The 18348-nt window shown below is 45.4% G+C and overlaps 1 protein-coding gene across 2 annotated transcripts in view; it reads left to right on the plus strand.

Moving 5' to 3' along the window:
- FMNL1 (formin like 1) overlaps positions 1-18348 on the plus strand; it is a 54722-nt gene that overhangs the window by 21983 nt on the left and 14391 nt on the right. The window contains exons 3-10 of one of the 2 annotated variants that reach the window (XM_027873054.1): positions 1377-1460; positions 1810-1883; positions 2764-2847; positions 4361-4513; positions 6436-6544; positions 12039-12115; positions 12357-12450; positions 18020-18094. In XM_027873054.1, the coding sequence (XP_027728855.1) occupies positions 1377-1460; positions 1810-1883; positions 2764-2847; positions 4361-4513; positions 6436-6544; positions 12039-12115; positions 12357-12450; positions 18020-18094 (750 nt within the window). Of the gene's footprint in view, positions 1-1376; positions 1491-1809; positions 1884-2763; positions 2848-4360; positions 4514-6435; positions 6545-12038; positions 12116-12356; positions 12451-18019; positions 18095-18348 lie in introns of both variants that reach the window. The other variant, XM_027873053.1, reaches the window with a different exon arrangement.

The following is an 18348-nucleotide window of genomic DNA, read 5'->3' on the forward strand; positions in this document are numbered from 1 at the left end:
TAGTGCTGCGTGCCAGGGACGGGGTGAGGGAGAGCAGGGGGAACTAAATATTAGAGATTTTTGTAAGGAATGGTTACTCAACATACAGTTCAATATCACAGCGACTTTTACCAGATAAGAAGTCGAGACATGCACAAGTGGACGGTCTTGAGTCTGGCTTCCTTCCTTTCTGTTTATCAGAGGAGGGACTGATGGTCAAAGATGAATGGTCCTTCCTCCCTCCGTGTCCCTTTGAGCCTTTTTTAGTCCCAGCACATCTGGACGCCCTCTTTCTTCTTTTTCCCTTCTCAGTTTCATTTCCTTCACATGTGGTGGTTGGGAGGTGGTGAGGGGGCTGGACTAGATGACAGATCTAAAGTTCCTCACAGCCCTGAATAGATGATGACTAGCTAGCCCCGTATTTAAAGCCAGAAAACCCGGGTTCAAATCCTATCTATGTGTTCATAGGACCAATTTCAATTAATAGCTAGCATTTATGTAATGCTTTAAGGTTGGCAGGCAGCTTGGTGGCACAGTGGATACAGTGCTGGGTCTTTAAATCTCACTAGCTGTGTGACCCTGGACAAGTCACTTCACCTTGTTTGCCTCAGTTTCCTCATCTGTAAAAAATGAGCGGAGAGAAGGAAATGCAAACTACTCCAGTATCTTTGCCAAGAAAACCCCAAATGGGGTCAGGAAGAGTCAGACATGACTGAAAAATGACTGAACAGCAACACCATTAAGGTATCTCATTTGATCCTCATAACAGTCCTAGGAGGTAGATGCTATTATCATTCCCATTTTATAGATGAGACAAAGAGTTGCCCAGCGTCACACTAGTACATGGCTGAGGCAGGATTCAGACTCAGTTTTCTGGACTCCAAGTCCAGCACTCTATCTAGGTTTACTATCCAACTGCCTGACTCAGAGCTGCCAGGGATCTTTGAGGTCATCTGGGCCAATCTTCTCCTTTTACAGATGAGGAAACTGAGGCCCAGAAAGCTTAAATCACTTGTCCAAAGTCACACAGATAGTAAATGGCAGTACTAGGATTTGAACCCATTTCATTTGATGTCAGATCCTCTGTTCTCTTCATTTTAAGTGGTTTTTTTTTTCTTCTACTCTTCCTTGACAAATCACTTAACTTTTCTGGGTCTCAGTTCCCTCATTTGTAAAATGAAGGAGTTGGCCAGAGTGATCCCTGAGGTTCATTTTAGCTCAAACCCTATCATCCTATGCCCCTCTTTTTTCCCCCTCTGCCACTTTTGGTCAGATCTCCCCATTTGTGCCTGGAGCTTCCAGGTGCGTTCTGTCCTGTGTGTTGGAGAAGGCAGATGTATGGCTGGGCAATGGAAGCATTCGGACACTCTCCGCCTTTCTCTTTCCCCTCCTCCCAGGAGCGGTTTCAAGTCAAGAACCCCCCAGCGGCCTATATCCAAAAACTTAAGAGCTACCTGGAGACGGGTGGAGTCAGCAGAAAGGTGACAGCTGATTGGATGACAAACCTGGGGGTATCTACCTCCTCTTATATTGTCTTTCTTCTCTCTTCCCTTGCACCTTTCACACCTTGGGCACCAGGAATAGAGTGTGTATGTGGCGACATGTGCATGTATGTCCAAGCGAGAGAGTACCCTGGATAGATTAGTGTGAATGGGAGCATCTGTGCCTGCCCATAGCTATGGTTAGTGTCCCAGCAGATGTGAGAAAATGGGGAGGAAAGGGAGGCAGGACCATGAAAAGGGTGTGCCCGCTGGTGTGTGTGTGAAAAGAGGCAGGATGGGCAGGCCTGGGGTTCCTACATACCAGGTTTCCTCTGCATTTGGCTCATAGTTTAAGAGGCGAGTTCAGGAGTCCACACAGGTCCTGCGGGAGCTGGAGATTTCACTGAGGACCAATCACATTGGGTAAGTGAGGGCCCCTGGACTTCCCATGTCATAGCAGAAGTGACTGGCCCCTAAGCTAGGGTGCAAGTCTCGGGGGCCCTTATTCTTGCTTTCTTACCATAGTCAGAACTCTAGCTTGCCATCTGGGCTTTGTTTCAGTGAGCCGCGGTGTCTCTATGTTGAAGGGAGGGGGAGAAATTCTATCCATTTATAATGGGTTCTTAACTACTTCTGTATATCATGGATCTCTTTGGCAGTCTGGTGAAGCCTGTGGACTCCTATCTCAGAATAATGTTTTTAAATGCGCAAAACAAAATATATAAGATTACGAAAGAAACCAGTTATATTGAAATACAACTGTCAAAATAAAGACAACTAAATACAAAATAAATACAACTAAATACAATTACCAAAATATTTTTAAAAACAAATTTGCAGACCTTTGGTTAAGAACCTCTGACTTAAAATCTGCCGTTCACTCTGTATCCTGGCACAGACTTGGGGGGTGCCTTCCCTCCCTCCCTTTTCTTCCAGCGGGAGATGGCAGTGGGCTCTTTCTCTTCCCCATCTATCTGGACCACCCCCATACCAAGCAGAGGTGATAGTAGATTCTGTGCTCTGAACTTCCCATCACAGATGACAGCTAGTGCCTGGAAGCTGTTGTCTAGTGAGCCAATGCCAGGGTGTGCCTGGTGCCTGGGAGGCACCGTGAGGAAGTGGACGTTTCCCTAGGGGAGCCTGGAAGATGGCACCGTACTGCCAAGCTGTTCACTTTCTCATTTACCTCCTCCTCCCTCACCACGCCCCTGGGTTTGGGATAGTAGGAGTAACAGTAGCAACGTCTTCTCCTTTGGGCCTCGGAGGAAGTTGCCTCTCCCGTTCTATGTCCTTTCTCCAATAGGTGGGTACAAGAGTTCCTAAATGAAGAGAACCAGGGCTTGGACGTGCTGCTGGAGTACCTGGCCTTCGCCCAGTGTTCAGTCACGTAAGACCACCCACTCTTTCCCTTCATCCTATTTTTGCCTCTTTTCACCCCACCCAGGAAGTCGTAAAGGTAGATGAACGGTGCTGACGTTGTACCCTCCTTCCTCCCACCTCCGTCCCTGGGCTAGTGGTCAAGTCATTCCTGGCACAGTAGCCTGACTCTGGTTCTCTTGGCTTTCGCCCCCAACTCCCACTCCCTTAACATACATATGCACTCCGCGTAGTCTCATGGAACCAAGGTCTCTGTTCTTGGGTGGTGGGAGAAATAGCAGTGGCGAGACATAAGAATAGTCCAGGCTCAGGGCAGTACCGTGGTGTCAAGCCTTGATGGTAAGAGCACTGAATTTATAGTTAGAGGACCTTGGTTCAAAGCCCAGAGCTGTTCCTTCCCTCCTTCCCTCTTTTCTTCAAGCATTCATTACGCTTCTACTTTGTGCGAGGCACTGTGCAAGTTATTGGAGATACATAGACACAACAAAACAGTCCCTGCCTTCCAAGAGCTTACATTCCACTGGGGCTTGGAGGTAAGGATAATACTTACTCAAAAGATAAGTAAAATACAAAATATATTACTACCAGGCATGCCCCTACTTCTGTCTTTGGGCCTCAGTTTCTTCATCTGTAAAATGGATGAGCTGAACTGATGATCTCTAAGATTCTTTCCATCTCTATCTAGTGCCTACGATCTTATTTTTCTTTGTAGTCTCTGTAGTGTCAGAGGCAGTTGGGTGGCGCAGTGGATAGAGCGCTGAGCCTGCAGGCAGATAGGTCTGAGTTCAAATCCAACCTCAGACCTTACTTTCTGTGTGACCCTGGGCAGGTTACTTAACCTCTGTTCGCTTCAGTTTCCTCAACTGTAGAAAGGGGATAAAAATGGCGCCTACTTCCCAGGTTGTGAGAATCAAATGAGATAGTATTTGTGGAGTGTTTAGCATAGTGCCTGGTATGTAATAGGTGCTATATAAATGTTAGTTGTCATCATCATCCTCATCAGAGGCAGCTAGGTGGCACAGTGAATAGAGCACTGGGCCTGGAGTCAGGAAGACCTGAGTTCAAATCTAGCCTTAGACATTAATAGCTCTGTGACCCTGCGCAAGTCACTTAACATCTGTTTGCTTAACTGTAATAAAGGGGATAGTAAGAGCACTTACCTTTCAGGGTTGTTGTGAGGATCAAATGAGATAATATTTGTAAAGTGCTTAGCACAGTGCCTGGCACCTAGCAGGTGCTATAGAAATGCTTCCTCTCCTTCCTCTTTCCCATATCCAGCCAAGTGCCATGTACCTAGTGCAGGTGGGGAGCCGACAGATGTATCTCTTGCCATCTTCCCAGGCTGTCTCTTTTCTGCTGATCTGTGCGCCTAATTGTTCTTCTGTGCTCTTCTTTCCCTCGTTAACCTTGGGAGGACTTTCCCTGATCACCGCTGCTGCTCTCCTGGCTCCCGCCTCTTCAGGCCGTCACCATTGCTCTTGCCAGGTTGGGTCCGTAGCCCGCTAATCCGTCTGCCCCTGCAGGTATGACATGGAGAGCACAGATAATGGCACCCCCAGCCCAGAGAAGAGCAAGCCTCTGGACCAGTCAGTTGAAGATCTCGGCAAGGGCTCTCCCCCGTCTTCCTCCTCCTCCTCCTCCCTGTCCCAGGGCAAGGGCCGCCACCTGACTGTCAGGTAAAAAGGACTCTGTTCTTCCTCGTGCTGTTCTGGAAATGTCTGGAGGGCCTCGCAGGTGGCCTGGGGGTTGAGCTCATTTCCAGGAAGTGCCTGGGTGGTATCCTTGCCCAGGCTGGCGACTCTTAGGAGGGAGGCAGAAACCCCTCTGTGCTCTGTGGGTAGATTGGGAAGGAGGTGTATTTGGGGACATTGCTAGAAAGGGCCTATGGGACTGCAGGAGAAACGATGCGAGGAATGGATATGGAATAATAAGCTGTTGGCCGCTGGGCACTGGGTGATGGTGGAAGAAAAGCCGCCAGCAGAGAGTTGGCAACAGTGGTTAGTTCTGCCTGGTAGTGGCGAGCTATCCTATGCCCAAGAATCATAGATGGGACCTTAGAAGCCATCAAGTCTAATCCTCCCATTTTACGGATGGGGGAACTGAGGCACAGAGAGATTATGTGACTTGCCCATACAGCTAGTAAGTGTCTGAGGTGGGATTTGAACTTGGGTCTTGACTCTAAGCCCAGCACTCTAATCCGCTGCACCACCTAGCTGCTTAAGGGACAAAGGGAAATTTCTACTGAGGCTCTCTTCTTTCCTCTTCTTAACTCTTTCTTTTCTCTTGCTGTCTCTAGATGTCCCCCTTCTCCCCGGTATGTAATGTTCTGGCAGAATTGGGGTGCATGCTTGGGTCCCATCTCTGTTCCCCGGGGGTCAGTTCCAGGCTGAGGGGAGGGAAATAGGAGCTGCCATCTTCCTAATTTAGCATTATTGGAAGGCTGTAGTTTGGCTGCCCCCCAACTCCAATTCTGGGAGCATTGCCACCAGGGTCATTGCTTCTGCTGGCTATAGGGTGGAGAGACTGTCTTTTCAGCTTGTTTAGGTATTGAATCCTCTGTTGATCCTCAGTTCTCCATCGCCAGTTGGGTCCAGGTGACTAGACTCACATGGATGCTCAGCTCAAAGTCCTCTTGCTTTAGAAAGAGGCAAAACTTATTCCATTTATATCAGTAATGCCAGAGGTCCCCAGTAATTGACCATTGGTGCCCATCAAAATCTTGCTTAAGCACCAAGGTCCTTTGGCATCATACTCAGCTGGGTACCGTGAAGAGCAAATCAGCCAGGCCTATACACAAGTGTGTATGTATGTGTACATATATATATATATACACACACACATATATATACATATATACATACATATATATGTGTATATATATATATATTCAAGCAGGACATACATTTGTTCAGGTATTTACATCCTGGAATCATTGACTGAGATTGGGAAGGGACCTTAAGAATCATCTAGTCAACTCCCCCTTGTTTTATAGGTAAGGAAACTGAGGCCCAGTCAGGGGAAGCTGATTTGCCCAAGGTTAGTCAGGTATTGAGTAGCAGAATCTGGATCCAAATCCAGGGCCCCAGACACCTTTCCTCTCATCCCACCACCTCCTCATTTGTAAGCCAAAGTATAGGAAGAGACTAAGTCATCAACCAGCACTTCAAGAAGCAGTTATTATACACCTACTCTATGTTCTTTGTTTTACCTGGGTTAAATGCTGGGAGATATAAAGACAAAAATTAACATAGTCTCTGCCCTCAAGGAGTTTATGGTCTATCAGCATAAATTGTCTCAGAGCTAATCCCCTCTTCCTAGAGTTGAACAAGATCTCCCCCAGAAGACAGTTTGACATATATCAGAGCAAAAGAGGGGAACCTGGATTATCTGTCCTTTTCCGGGGGCCGGTGAAGCCCCTAGGGGCCCTGATTTTAGGTCTGGCATTGTAGGGCTGTGGCTGGCTGGTAATTGGTGGGAGGAAGGAGGGCATCACGGTCCTAGAGTGCCCTGAAAGTTTAGTTCCTTCAGGGCAATAGCAGGACCAGGAGGAGGGGGTCCCAAGGATATTCTGGGCTCTAACCTGTCTTCCACGGCCTAGGCTAAACCCAGCTCACAGCCGGAAGACCCTGAGGAACTCCCGTATTGTCAGCCAGAAGGACGATGTACACGTGTGCATCATGTGCCTCCGGGCAATCATGAATTACCAGGTGAGCACAGTCTGGCCCCTGGGTGGGGAGGGGATGGCAGGGCCCTGTGGATAACCTCAGGACAGTGGGGGGTGGTTGGGGATAGCCCAGCCCCAGCTCTTGGGGAAGTCACTCTCTTCTTCACAGCCAGGAGCATCCAAAGAGGCAGTTTTGACTTTGAACTCCAGGAATTCAAGAAGTTTCAAATTCTAGCTTGATAGTGGAATCCACCAGCCCCATCCCAAGTAGAGGCAAGATCCATCCTGCGGGTTCCAGCTTGAGGGAGGGTGGTTAGGATGTAGGGTTCCTGCTACAACTGTGGGGCAGTAGAGGTTACCTTGGAATAATGGTGATAGTCTATGAGATGATAATGTTGATGAGGTCACCATGGTCACCTGGTGATGAGTCTAGCCTCTCTGTACTTATCTCAGCTAGCAGATATGCCCTGTTGCTGAAACCTTACTGGCTAAGCTTGGTAGGACTTGCTGGAGCTTGTTTTCTGCTGGCCTATTTGGTGTTGGAGAACCCAGTTTCACCTTCATATCATGTGTGTGATAACACATCAGAGGAGAATTATAGTGGAATATAATAATAATAATAATAATAATATATTAAATATTTTTATATAAATATACATTTAATAAAATGTTCAATGTAATATTTAAATAGATGTGCTACATTAATATATATAACATAAAATATAACAATAGATAATATGTAAATAAAATTCCCCCTGAAGGGCCCTCTGCATTCTTTCTTTCTACCTGCCTCTATTCTGCAGAAATCCTCTAATCTTCATCTTTGCAGTAGAGATAACTCTGGATTATTGGAGGCTTTGCTTGCAGAGCCCAAGCTCTAACCAGTCTTGCCAAGATGGAAATGTTTCACATATGGTCCAGGGGACACACAAGGTCTCTTATCTGAGGACCAGCTCAGAGGCTTATCACCTATAGGCTTGGCACCAAGCTAGGAATTGTTCAGTCATGGCAACCCAAGAAACAAAGAAAATGCAAAATGGCCCTCAGCTTCAAGCTGTGACTTTATCAGAGTAGAGGAAAAGGGAGCAGAGGGAGCTATGAATCACACAATTTTGAAACTGTTTGATTGCATTAATCAAATTTGCATAAATCAAATTTAGGTGGCAAAGCCGCCTAAGTGAGGTCTGTAATCACCCAAAGGAGTTTGGCATATTTGTCCAATGTGTACTTTGTATAGACCCTATTGATGGAGACTGACCTGGGTCTAGAATTGGACAGGAGGAAGAAAGTATACTGGATTGCATTTGGGAAATTACTCAGTGTTTTTAATGATTCCAAACTTCTTCCAATGATGCCCTTTGGCTGTGAGTCATGGAATATCACTACCCTCTAAAGAATTAAGTGGTGGGTTGCCTAAAGAGCAAGGGAGAGCCCCAGGGAGGAGACAAGTAGACTGTAGCATTTTACCAGCAAAGAATTGTGCACAAGATTGTGAGAGATGGCATCAGAAGACATAGGTAGCCAGAAGAGGATGTGGCTTGACCTTGTGTAAGGGATAACTGACAGAGAGTGCCATGTTCTTCATTGGTATCTGTGTAATGCCAAGAGACCTAGATGATCTTGAAGATCATCGTGGAGACTTTATGGGAGGACACGTGCAAGAATTACATAGAGTGAGAAGACATAGTCTACACTATTAGAAAATAGTAGTAATAATTTAATAAGAATAAGAATAAAACCTTTTGTATAGCACTTTAGGATTTGAAAAGCTCTTGACAAAATTAGTCTCATCCCCACAATAACCCTGGGAGGTAGGTGCTTATTGTCCACATTTTACAATCTATAGATCACTGGGCCTGGAGTCAGGAAAACCTGAGTTCAAATCCAGCCTCATAGGCTTACTAATCTGGGTGAACCTGGGCAAGTCACTTAACCTCAATCTGTCTCAGTTGCCTTAATTGTAAAATGGGAATAACAATAGTGCCTACCTCCCAGGGTTGTGGTGAGGATCAAATGAGATAATATTTGTAAAAGCCCTTAGCACAGTGCCTGGTACATAGCAGGCACTTATCAATAATAATAATAATAATAGCTAACATTTATATGGCACTTACTTTATACCAGGCACTGTGCTAAGGGCTTTTACAAATATTATCTCATTTGATCCTTACACCAACCCTAGGAGGTAGGTGCTATTATTATCACCATTTTTACAGATGAGGAAATGTATTCCCTTGTCCCATTTCCCTTTTGCAGATGAGGAAACTGAGGCAGTCAGAGGTTACATGACTTGCCCAGAGCCATACAATTAGTAAGTATCTGAGTCCTGAGATGAATAAATATATGTGTGTATATATGTATTTATACATATATATGTATACACAAATACACACACAGAGTAGTATTTAGAAAGCTGGGCTCGGAGCCAGGAAGACTTAGGTTCTAGGTTCAAGTCCTTTCTCTGGCTATGTGATCCTGGGTAAATCCTATAACTTCTTGGTATTCTAGTACACTAAGGCCATGAAGATGCTAACCTTTGTGTTAGACAGCCTGTCCACATTAGGGAGTTCCCTATGCCAAAGAAATCCTAAGTCCGGTGTCTGTCCCCCTTTACATCCGTTGCATTTGGTCCTTACAACCCACTGAGGTAGGTGAGGCAATTGATGTTATCCCTAATTATTTATTTATTTTTTTTGGTGAGGCAGTCAGAGTTAAGTGACTTGCCCAGGGTCCCACAACTAGTAAGTGTTAAGTGTCTGGGGCTAGATTTGAACTCAGGTCCTCCTGACTCCAAGGCCAGAGCTCTATTCACTGCACCACCTAGCTGCCCCTTATCCCTCATTTTTTCAGATGAGCGAACTCTCTGAGTCTCCATCATCCAGCTAAGAGGCAGAGTAGGATCCGAACCTAGGTCTTCTGACTCCCAGTCCATAGCTCTGTGGAATACGCCCCCCTGCCTTCATACCATTTTGTCTTAATTTGGGGATGAGGTGGGGTGCTTTGAACCTTGGAATTCTATTTAATAACTCACCCGTCAGTCTTGGATGATCTCAAGCCATCCAGGCATTGTTTACTACCCCCTTCCCAGGAATGAAGAAGATTAGAAGCCAAGGAGTGATGTGCTGGTGAATGTTTAGCAACTGGCTCTCCAAAAAATAAAAATAAAAAAAAATATATATAAATATAGATTTGTAGAATATACTATACATAATACATATTATATAAATCTATATATGTATGTGGCACACAATAAAGTATGATCTGCATTACTGACATTTTCTCTCTCTTTTAAAAATATTTTAAAATTTATTATCTGTTTATTTTTAACACTCTTTTCTTTTTAAATTTTGAGTTCCAAATTCTCTCCCTTCCTCCTACCCCTCCCCCACTAACTGAGAAGGCAAGCAATGTGATATCAATTATACATGTGAAATCACGCAAACATTTCCGTATTAGTCATATTTCAAAAAAAAAAAAGCAAGAAAAATAAAGAAAGTGAGAAAATTATATTTCAGTTTGCACCCGGAGTTCATCAGTTCTCTGGAGGTGGAGAGCATTTTTTCATCATGAGTCCTTTGGAATTGTCTTGGATCACTGTATTGATCAGAGCAGCCAACTCCTTCACCGATGATCATTGTACAATATTATAAAAAAGAAATTGTTATTGTGCACAATGATCTCCTGTCTCTTTTCACTTCACTTCGCCTCAGGTCATATAGGTCTTGCCATATTTTTTTTTCTGAAATCGCCCCTGCCCCTTGTCATTTCCTGAAGCACAATCATATACCACAACTTGTTCAGCCATTCCCCAATTGATGAGTATCCCTTTGTTTTCCAGTTCTTTACCACCACAAAAAGAGCTGCTAAAAATATTTTTGAACATATGGGTCCTTTTCCTTTTTCTCTGATCTCTTTGGGATACAGACCTAGAAGAGGTATTGCTGGGTCAAAGGGTAAGCATGGTTTGGTAGTCCTTTGGGCCTAGTTCCAAATTGTTCTCCAGAGTGGTTAGGCTAGTTCACTGCTACATTAATGTACCTATTTTTCCCCCAGCCCTTCCAGCATTTGTCATTTCTGATAGATGTGAAGTGGTACCTCAGAGTTATTTTAATCTGCTTTTAACCAATAGTGATTTAGAGCATTTTTTTATATGACTATAGATAGCTTTGATTACTTCTTCTAAAAACTGCTTGGTCATATCCTTTGACCATTTATCAATTGGGCCATGGCTCTTATTTGTAATAAATATGATTCAATAATATACTCAGTATATATTTGAGAAATGAGGCCTTTATCAGAGAAACCTACTGTAAAAATTTTTGATATTACTTCATTACTTTTAAAATTCTAGACCACCAACAAAACAATAAATCAAGCCCTGATTTATAGCATTTGCCGATTTCCAAGGTGATAATGTTCCCACTGAAAATTTAACAATTGGCCTTCTCGTGTCAGCCGGTTTGCATTGGCTCCAGTACATCCCTGAACCTAACTCTTATGGGGAATAGGTAGAGTAACCAGGATCATTTAGCCTAGAATAGGGAAGGTTAAAGAAAACCCTAATTTAGGTTTTAAAAGGATAAAGGAATATTTAGACAGAGAATAGTAACTACAACAGGACAAGAGGAAATGTACTTTGGTTGAAGCAATAGATTGAGGAGAGAGATACTATATAAAGCAGCTAGGATTGGTTAAAGGAATTGGGACTAGGTGGCCTAAAAAAAGAGAACATTGGGAGTGGGGGAGGCCATAGCTGTTTTAAGTGTCTAAAGAATTCTCCTGGGGAAGAAAGATTAGACCTGTTCTGCTTGGGATTTAAGGGATCAGAACTAGATGCAATAAATTGCTGAGAGGCAAACTTAAGCTTGATAGAAGGAAAACCATCCTAACAGTGAGAGCTTCCCCCAAAGTGCAAGGGGATGATGCCTCAGGAGGGAATGGGTCACCCTGTGGTGGAGGCCTTCATGCAGTGGATGGAGAAGGGGCCTCTGAGACCTTTTCCATTTCTGAGACTGAGTGATTCTGTAACCATGAGGGTGGTTACATGTTGAGGGGTCTACAATGAGTGACTGAGAGAGACTCTGGGAATTTTCACCTAGAGATGGAAGGGGGAAGGTAGATGGTTCAATCTCTGGATAGAATTTGGCCACATTCCTACCCAAAGGCAGGACAAGATGGAGCTGACATGTGTCAAAAGGTCCTGATTCTGACACCTGTACTAGGTGTGTGACCTTGGGCAGAATCTTTTCTGATTTTGGAGCCTCTGTCTTTGTCTTTTTAATGGGAATAATCACACTTGCACCATGTAAACTAGGGGTGTCAAAACTCAAATAGAAACAGATCCCTGTGGGCCTTGTACTGACTTAGAAAACCACAAATTAACGTTGCATTGTATTGTGCTTTTATTTATTTTGTTGAACGTTTTCTGACATTTTGATCCGGTCTGGGCCACGGTGGGAATTTTGCAGGAGCATGTGGCCCAGGTAGATCTTGTTATAACAATAGATTGACTGATAGACCCGATTCTCTCTCCCCAGTCTGGCTTCAGCCTCGTCATGAACCATCCGGCCTGCGTCAATGAGATTACCCTGAGTCTGAACAACAAGAGTCCCAGGTGAGGTCCCAGCTTTCCCAGAGCTGGGTGTGTATTTTCCTCGCCGTGTCTCGCCTCTCCTGACCTGGACTGTCTCGACCCCCCTTCACTGACTCCCAGCCTGGTCCACCCCACCCTGCCTCTCTCTGATCCAGCCAGCCAGTCCCACCTTCCCAGCCTCCCTTCCCAGCTCTTCCATCCCTCCTTTTCAGCTTGGCCCACATTTCTCTCCTATCTCATCCTCCCCCAAATCTCTTCCTAGAACCAAGGCTCTTGTGCTGGAGCTGCTGGCTGCAGTGTGTCTGGTGCGGGGGGGACACGAAATCATTTTGGCTGCCTTTGACAACTTCAAAGAGGTATGGTGACACCAGGCCCTTTTATCTGTCTTCCCCGTCCTGCTGCTCTGTGCTGGGGCAGGGAGTCCCAGCCCTAGGCCTCAGAGGCTTGGGATTTCAAGGCTAGGGTAGAGGGTGACAGAGGTGCCTACTTCCTTTGGCTGCCTGGGACCTCAGCAGGCAAGTGTGATCTAGGCAAGGGCCTGAGTCTGGGGTGACTGCTGCCCCTTGGTTGTGCTTTGTGGTGGGCTGATGTCCTGTGGGGTTTGGGGGGTCCTGAGATGGGTGAGGCAGCAGGTGAGAGCCTGGCACTCCTTTGCTTACCTTCCTAACTTTGTAGCCTGGGTCAAGTCCCTGCAAGGACTCAGTTTCCCCATCTATAAAATGGGAATCTTTCAGGTTACCTCATCTTAAAAAAATAATAGTACCTACCTCACAGGGAACCAGGCACTTAAATTTTCTTTCATTTGATATTCATATGATACACTCATATCCCCAGTACCTAGCACAGTGCCTCCTGGCATTTGCTAGTAACTTAATACTATCGATAATAATAATACTAGCATTTATATGGCACTTCAAGGAAAGTTCTATAATGTGCTTTACATATATTATCTCATTTTATCTTCACAGGAACACTGTGAGTTAGGTGCTTTTGTTGTCCCCATTTTACAGATGAGGGAACTGAGGCTGAGAGGTTAAATAACTTGTCTAGGGCTACACAGCTAGGAAGGGTTTGAGGTAGGATTTGAACTCTGGTTTTTCTGACACCCAAGCCCTCACTGTTCCTCTACTACCTGCCTTCCTTGATTGAGACTGGTTGATTATTCCAGAGAGAACAGGCATGGTTGGGGTCTGTTTCTCCTGGGTGCTGGTCTGAGAGCTTCTTCTTGGTATCATCACCACATCTGTCTAGGCCTCGCCACCTCCACACACACCCCCTGTGTCCTGGGAGGGGATCTAGAGGGAGGGAGCTCGCAACCTGATGATGGGGGAAGCAGGCTCCATTATCAAGGGGCTCCACATTTGATGGGGGAGATCCAGTCACTACCCTCAGGCAACCCTCAGTCTAGCGAGGGAGCCAAGACACACCTAAATCCCAGCTCATCCCATAAAATAACAGACATAGAAAAGCTGAACAGTGTGAATTCTGGAGGCAAGTGTGTGGGAAATCCAAGTAGAGTGAATGAATGGAGCAGACGTTTGGGTGGAGGAGGATGACTTAGTTTGTAAAGGCCCGCTTAGCGGAAGAGGATGTTGAATAGGCCTGGGAAAAAGGGGGTGAAGCGAAACTGGGTCATCAGGGTTGCCAAACTCTTCTCCAGAGCACCGGACACCATCCTCTTTGCTCCGTCCTGTGGCCTCATTCTCTCTCCACTGTCTGTGCCCCTAATCTCTTACTCCAAAACCTGTGAGTATTCCCAAGTGGTTCACTGGAGAATTTAAAACTCTGTGGGACTCCAGAACTCATCTCATCCGACCTGATTTTTTTTGGCAGATGAGGAAACTGAGTCCTGTTGAGGTTAAGTGAGTTGCCCAAGATTACACAGCTTGACATTCCTTCTCCAGAACCATTTGCCAAAACCCCACTTGATTGAACTTAATGCCTCTAGCTTGAATCAATCCCTATTCCTCAGTCCCTTGTGGTGGGGTTTGACCTTGTCAGTGCCTAGGGGAGCTAAGCTGTCTCTTTCCCTCCCCTTTCTCTCCACTCTCTCTTTCCCTCTCTCCTTTCCCCTCCTCTCTCTCTCTCTCCCCCTCTTCCTTCTCCCCCACCTCCTCCTCTCTCTGCCTCCCTCTCTCTTTTCTCTCCTCTCTCTCCTTCCTTCTCTTTCTACCCCTTCCCCCTCCCCCCTATTCCTCTTTCCTCCCCTCCTCTCTCCTTCCCCTTGCTTACCCACTACCATCTTTTTTTTTCTTTTTAGAAAAGTCTGCTCCTTTAAAGGAGTCAGCTCCTGGCACTCCGTAGCCTCCTTCCCCCACATTCTGCCTGTGCTCAGCTATTAATACATCCAGGCTAGGTAGTGTCTGAGAAATTGTCAGCCTCAAGAAAAAAAAAAAGTATGGGATGGTAGGTACAGTGACTCATAGCTTGTGGGAGTGGCTGGCATGGGCTTTCCCTGGCAATTGTGTAGGGGAAGTAAAGGAAGAGTACAGTGATAAGTTTGCCCCACTTAGAGACAGTAGGGGAGAGGCCCCTGATCAATCAATCAGGTAATCAAACAATCAATCAATCAATAAGCATTTATGAAGCACTTACTACATACAGCACTGAGCCAACCACTGGGGACCCAGAGATAAAAGTGAACCAGTCCCTGTCCTCAAGGGGCCTCCTATATCCTAATAGGAGAAGATAAGATGTATGCATGAGTATTTATAGATTATGTGTAAGATGCTGTCCTGGGGGTCCACACTCTCCACCCTCCCTCTAGTTTGGTGGGGAGGGCTACCTCCCTCTAAGCTCTCCCCAGACATTCAGAGTTATTTTATTTATTTATTTATTTTTTTGGCTAGGCAGTTAAATGACTTGCCCAGGGTCACACAGCTAGTAAGTGTCCAGTGTCTGAGGCTGGATGTGAACTCAGCTCCTCCTGACTCCAGGGCCGGTGCTGTATCCACTACACAACCCAGCTGCCCCCATTCACTCTTATTTTCCTGAGACATACCTACTCACTGTTCACCCTGATGGAACTGAGTGGACTTCTGGTGGGATTAAGTAGGGATTCTAGTTGATTTCTTTTTAAATTAAATTTTATTCTCTTTTCAAACAAAGGTCCACCTCCCCATCATTGAGAAGGCAAGAAAAACAAAACCTATGTTAAAACATATATAGTCAGGCACAACAAATTCCCTTATTTTTTGTTTAGTCATTTTTCAATCGTGTCTGATTCTTTGTGACCCCTTTTGGGATTTTCTTGGCAAAGATATTGGAGTGGTTTGCCATTTCCTTCTCCAGTTCATTTTACAGATGAGAAAACTGAGGCAAACAGAGTTAAATGACTTGCCCAGGGTCACACAGCTAATAAGTCTCTGAGGCCAAATTTGAACTCGGGAGGAGGAGTCTCTAAATTCTAGGCCATCGTGCCACCTAGCTGCCCCCAAATTTCGTCATTATCTATATCCAAAAAAAAGTCTCAATCTGAGTACATCACTTCTCTATCAGGAGATAATAACCTGGTTTCATCATGAATCCTCTGGAATTGTGGTTGGTCATTGTGTTCATGACTCCCCAAAGTCATTTATCTTTATATCATTGTTGTTATCGTATAAATTGTTCTCCTGGCTCTGCCCACTTCACTTTGCATCTGTTGTATGCATCAGACTTTATATACAGATTTTCTCAGGTTTCTCTGAAACCACCCCCTTCATTATTTTTTTACAGCACAATAGCATTCCATCACATTCATGTACCGTAACTTGTCCAGCCATTCCCCATCTGATGGGCACCCCTTGGTTTCCAGTCCTTTGCTGCTGTAAATGTTTTCATACATGTGGGTCCTTTTCCTCTTTCTTTGATCTCTTTGGGAAATAGACCTAGTAGTGCTATCACTGAGTCAAAGGAGGTATAACTTAATAGCTTTTGGGGCACCGCTCCAAATTGCTTTCCAGAATGGCCGGACCAGTTCACCACTCTATGGACACCATATAATTTCTTTCATCATAGATTTTTATTTGGAAGGGACTTTGGAGATCAGCTGGTCCAGCCATCTCATTGAGAGGTTAAGTGATTTGCCCTAAGGTCACTGAGGTAGTAAATGGGAAGAGACAGAATTTGAGCCCGGGTTTTGACTACAGATTTCACTGCCACTCTTGGTGACCACGCCCCAGGTGATTCCAGGTTGTCTGCCTGCCATGTGAATTTAGCACTTTAACCTAAAAAAGTGAACACAGAGGCAGGCAGGGTCAGCTCAGTTGAACTTGGAGTTTGGTGTGAGGTTTGCAGAGGAGGCCATGGCAACCAGCAGTGCCCATGAAGTATTCAGGCCTTGGAACGGTACCCAAGCTGGCATCCCTGGTCCCTCTGGGAGAACAGGGTGAATTGTCCTGATTGTGGTGGTTCAAGGCATAGCAGAGGACACTGGTTTGTGTCTTGTTTGCATGGCTCTCTCCCAGTTCAGCTTGGGCCTGAGGAGACCCCAGATGGGTTCTGAGCATTATAATGGGATCAGGCTTTCAGAGCCTAGAGCTTCCCAGCAGGCAGGTGGTGAAGGGGATGGAGGGGGACCACCAAGGCGGGAGACTTGACTCTGTTCCTCCTTCCTCTTAGCATGGCCAGGGCAGCAGAGGCCACTTTCCATGGTTTCTATGTGGTATAATGCATGAGATATTATACTTAGCATTTAGGAGACCTGGCTTTGAATCCCACCTTAGACACTTACTAGCTGTTTAACCCTGAGGAAACCATTCAATTTCTTTGTCTCTCAGTTAATGGTGCTTTTTAAGCTTTGCGAAGCATTTTACAAATACTGTCTCATTTGATCCTCACAACCACCCAGGGAGGTAGGTTCTGTTATTATCTCCATTTTACAGTTGAGGACACCAAGCACAACAAAGTTAAGTGACTTTTCCAGGGTCACACAGCTTGTGTCTGAGGTTGGATTTGAATTCAGGAATTCCTGATTCCAATCTAACACTGTGTCACTCAGCTGAGTTTCTTTATCTGTAAAATGAGGGAATCAGACTTGTTGACCTCTGAGGTCCCTTGTAGTTGTAAACCTTTGATGTTTTGGGGAACATAGGTACACTTTGAAATTCAACAGCTTTTAGGGTGGTGATTAGCAGAGAGTGAGAGGGTGTGTGTGTTTCTGGTGGGGAAGGCCTAGTGGTGAACATGGAGTAAGAGGGATGTGAGTTTGTGTTCCCAGTAAGGAAGGCCTGGGTAGAGAATTAGAGGAGGGGTGTGTGTGTGTGTGTGTGTGTGTGTGTGTGTTTTCTTGGTGTAGAAGGCCTTAGCTGGTATAGAAGGTCTTAGCTGAGTCACTGTCATCCTGTAAAAATGGGGCTGCTTGTTAACCTTGTAAGAATATGCCTCCTTCCATTTCCCACCCTAGCCTAGAAGGGAAAACACTTTGAGACCCTTAGTTGATGGAAGAAAAGAAATCAGTAGAGGGGTAGAACAAGTAGTTCTTCTGTCAGGGTCCTACCTCTTAAAGAAGACCCATCATCGTCATGATTCACATTTGTATAGGGCTTCAAGATTTACAAAGTACTCTTTTCCCATCAACCCAGTGATGTAGGTGGTGTGAATATAGTTATCCTCATTTACAGACAAGGAAGCTGAGCTGAGTGTCAGTTGTGGGATTCCATTCAGGTGTATCTGACTTTAAGAACGAAAATCTTTGGGGCAGCTAGGTGGCGCAGTAGATAGAGCTCCGGCCTTGGAGTCAGGAGGACTTGAGTTCAAATCCAGTCTCAGACACTTGTCACTTACTAGCTGTGTGACCCTGGGCAAGTCAGTTAACCCCAATTGCCTCACCAAAAAAAAAAAAAGATCTTCCCATGATGCCCTAGTGACTTGGGAGCATCCAGGGGCACAGGCACCATCTAACACCTTAACTAAGCCCCTCCGTTTTGCCTTTTGTACTGCAAGGTGTGTGGTGAGAAGAACAGGTTTGAGAGACTGATGGAGTATTTCCGGAATGAAGATAGCAACATTGACTTCATGGTGAGTGGGGGCAGTGGTCTGGGGTTAAGCTGGGGCTGTTACCCTAACAGCCTAGCTGTTCTAGGCAACCCTCAAGGGCTCTAAGCTTCAAGCTGGGACCTCGAATACCTCGGTCCTGTGCCTGCATCATTCTGGGGCTGGCTTTGGACCAAGGTATCTCCCTGGGGGAAACTTTATTGGTTCCTGGGGCTTCCTTGGGAGGCCTGAAGCCTCAGGGAGGCTATAAAGGGTCTGCTGTAGGGAAAACTGGAGTT

The sequence above is a fragment of the Vombatus ursinus genome, unplaced genomic scaffold, assembly GCF_900497805.2.
Source record: "Vombatus ursinus unplaced genomic scaffold, bare-nosed wombat genome assembly UNPS02014801.1, whole genome shotgun sequence".
Classification (NCBI taxonomy): Eukaryota; Metazoa; Chordata; class Mammalia; order Diprotodontia; family Vombatidae; genus Vombatus; species Vombatus ursinus.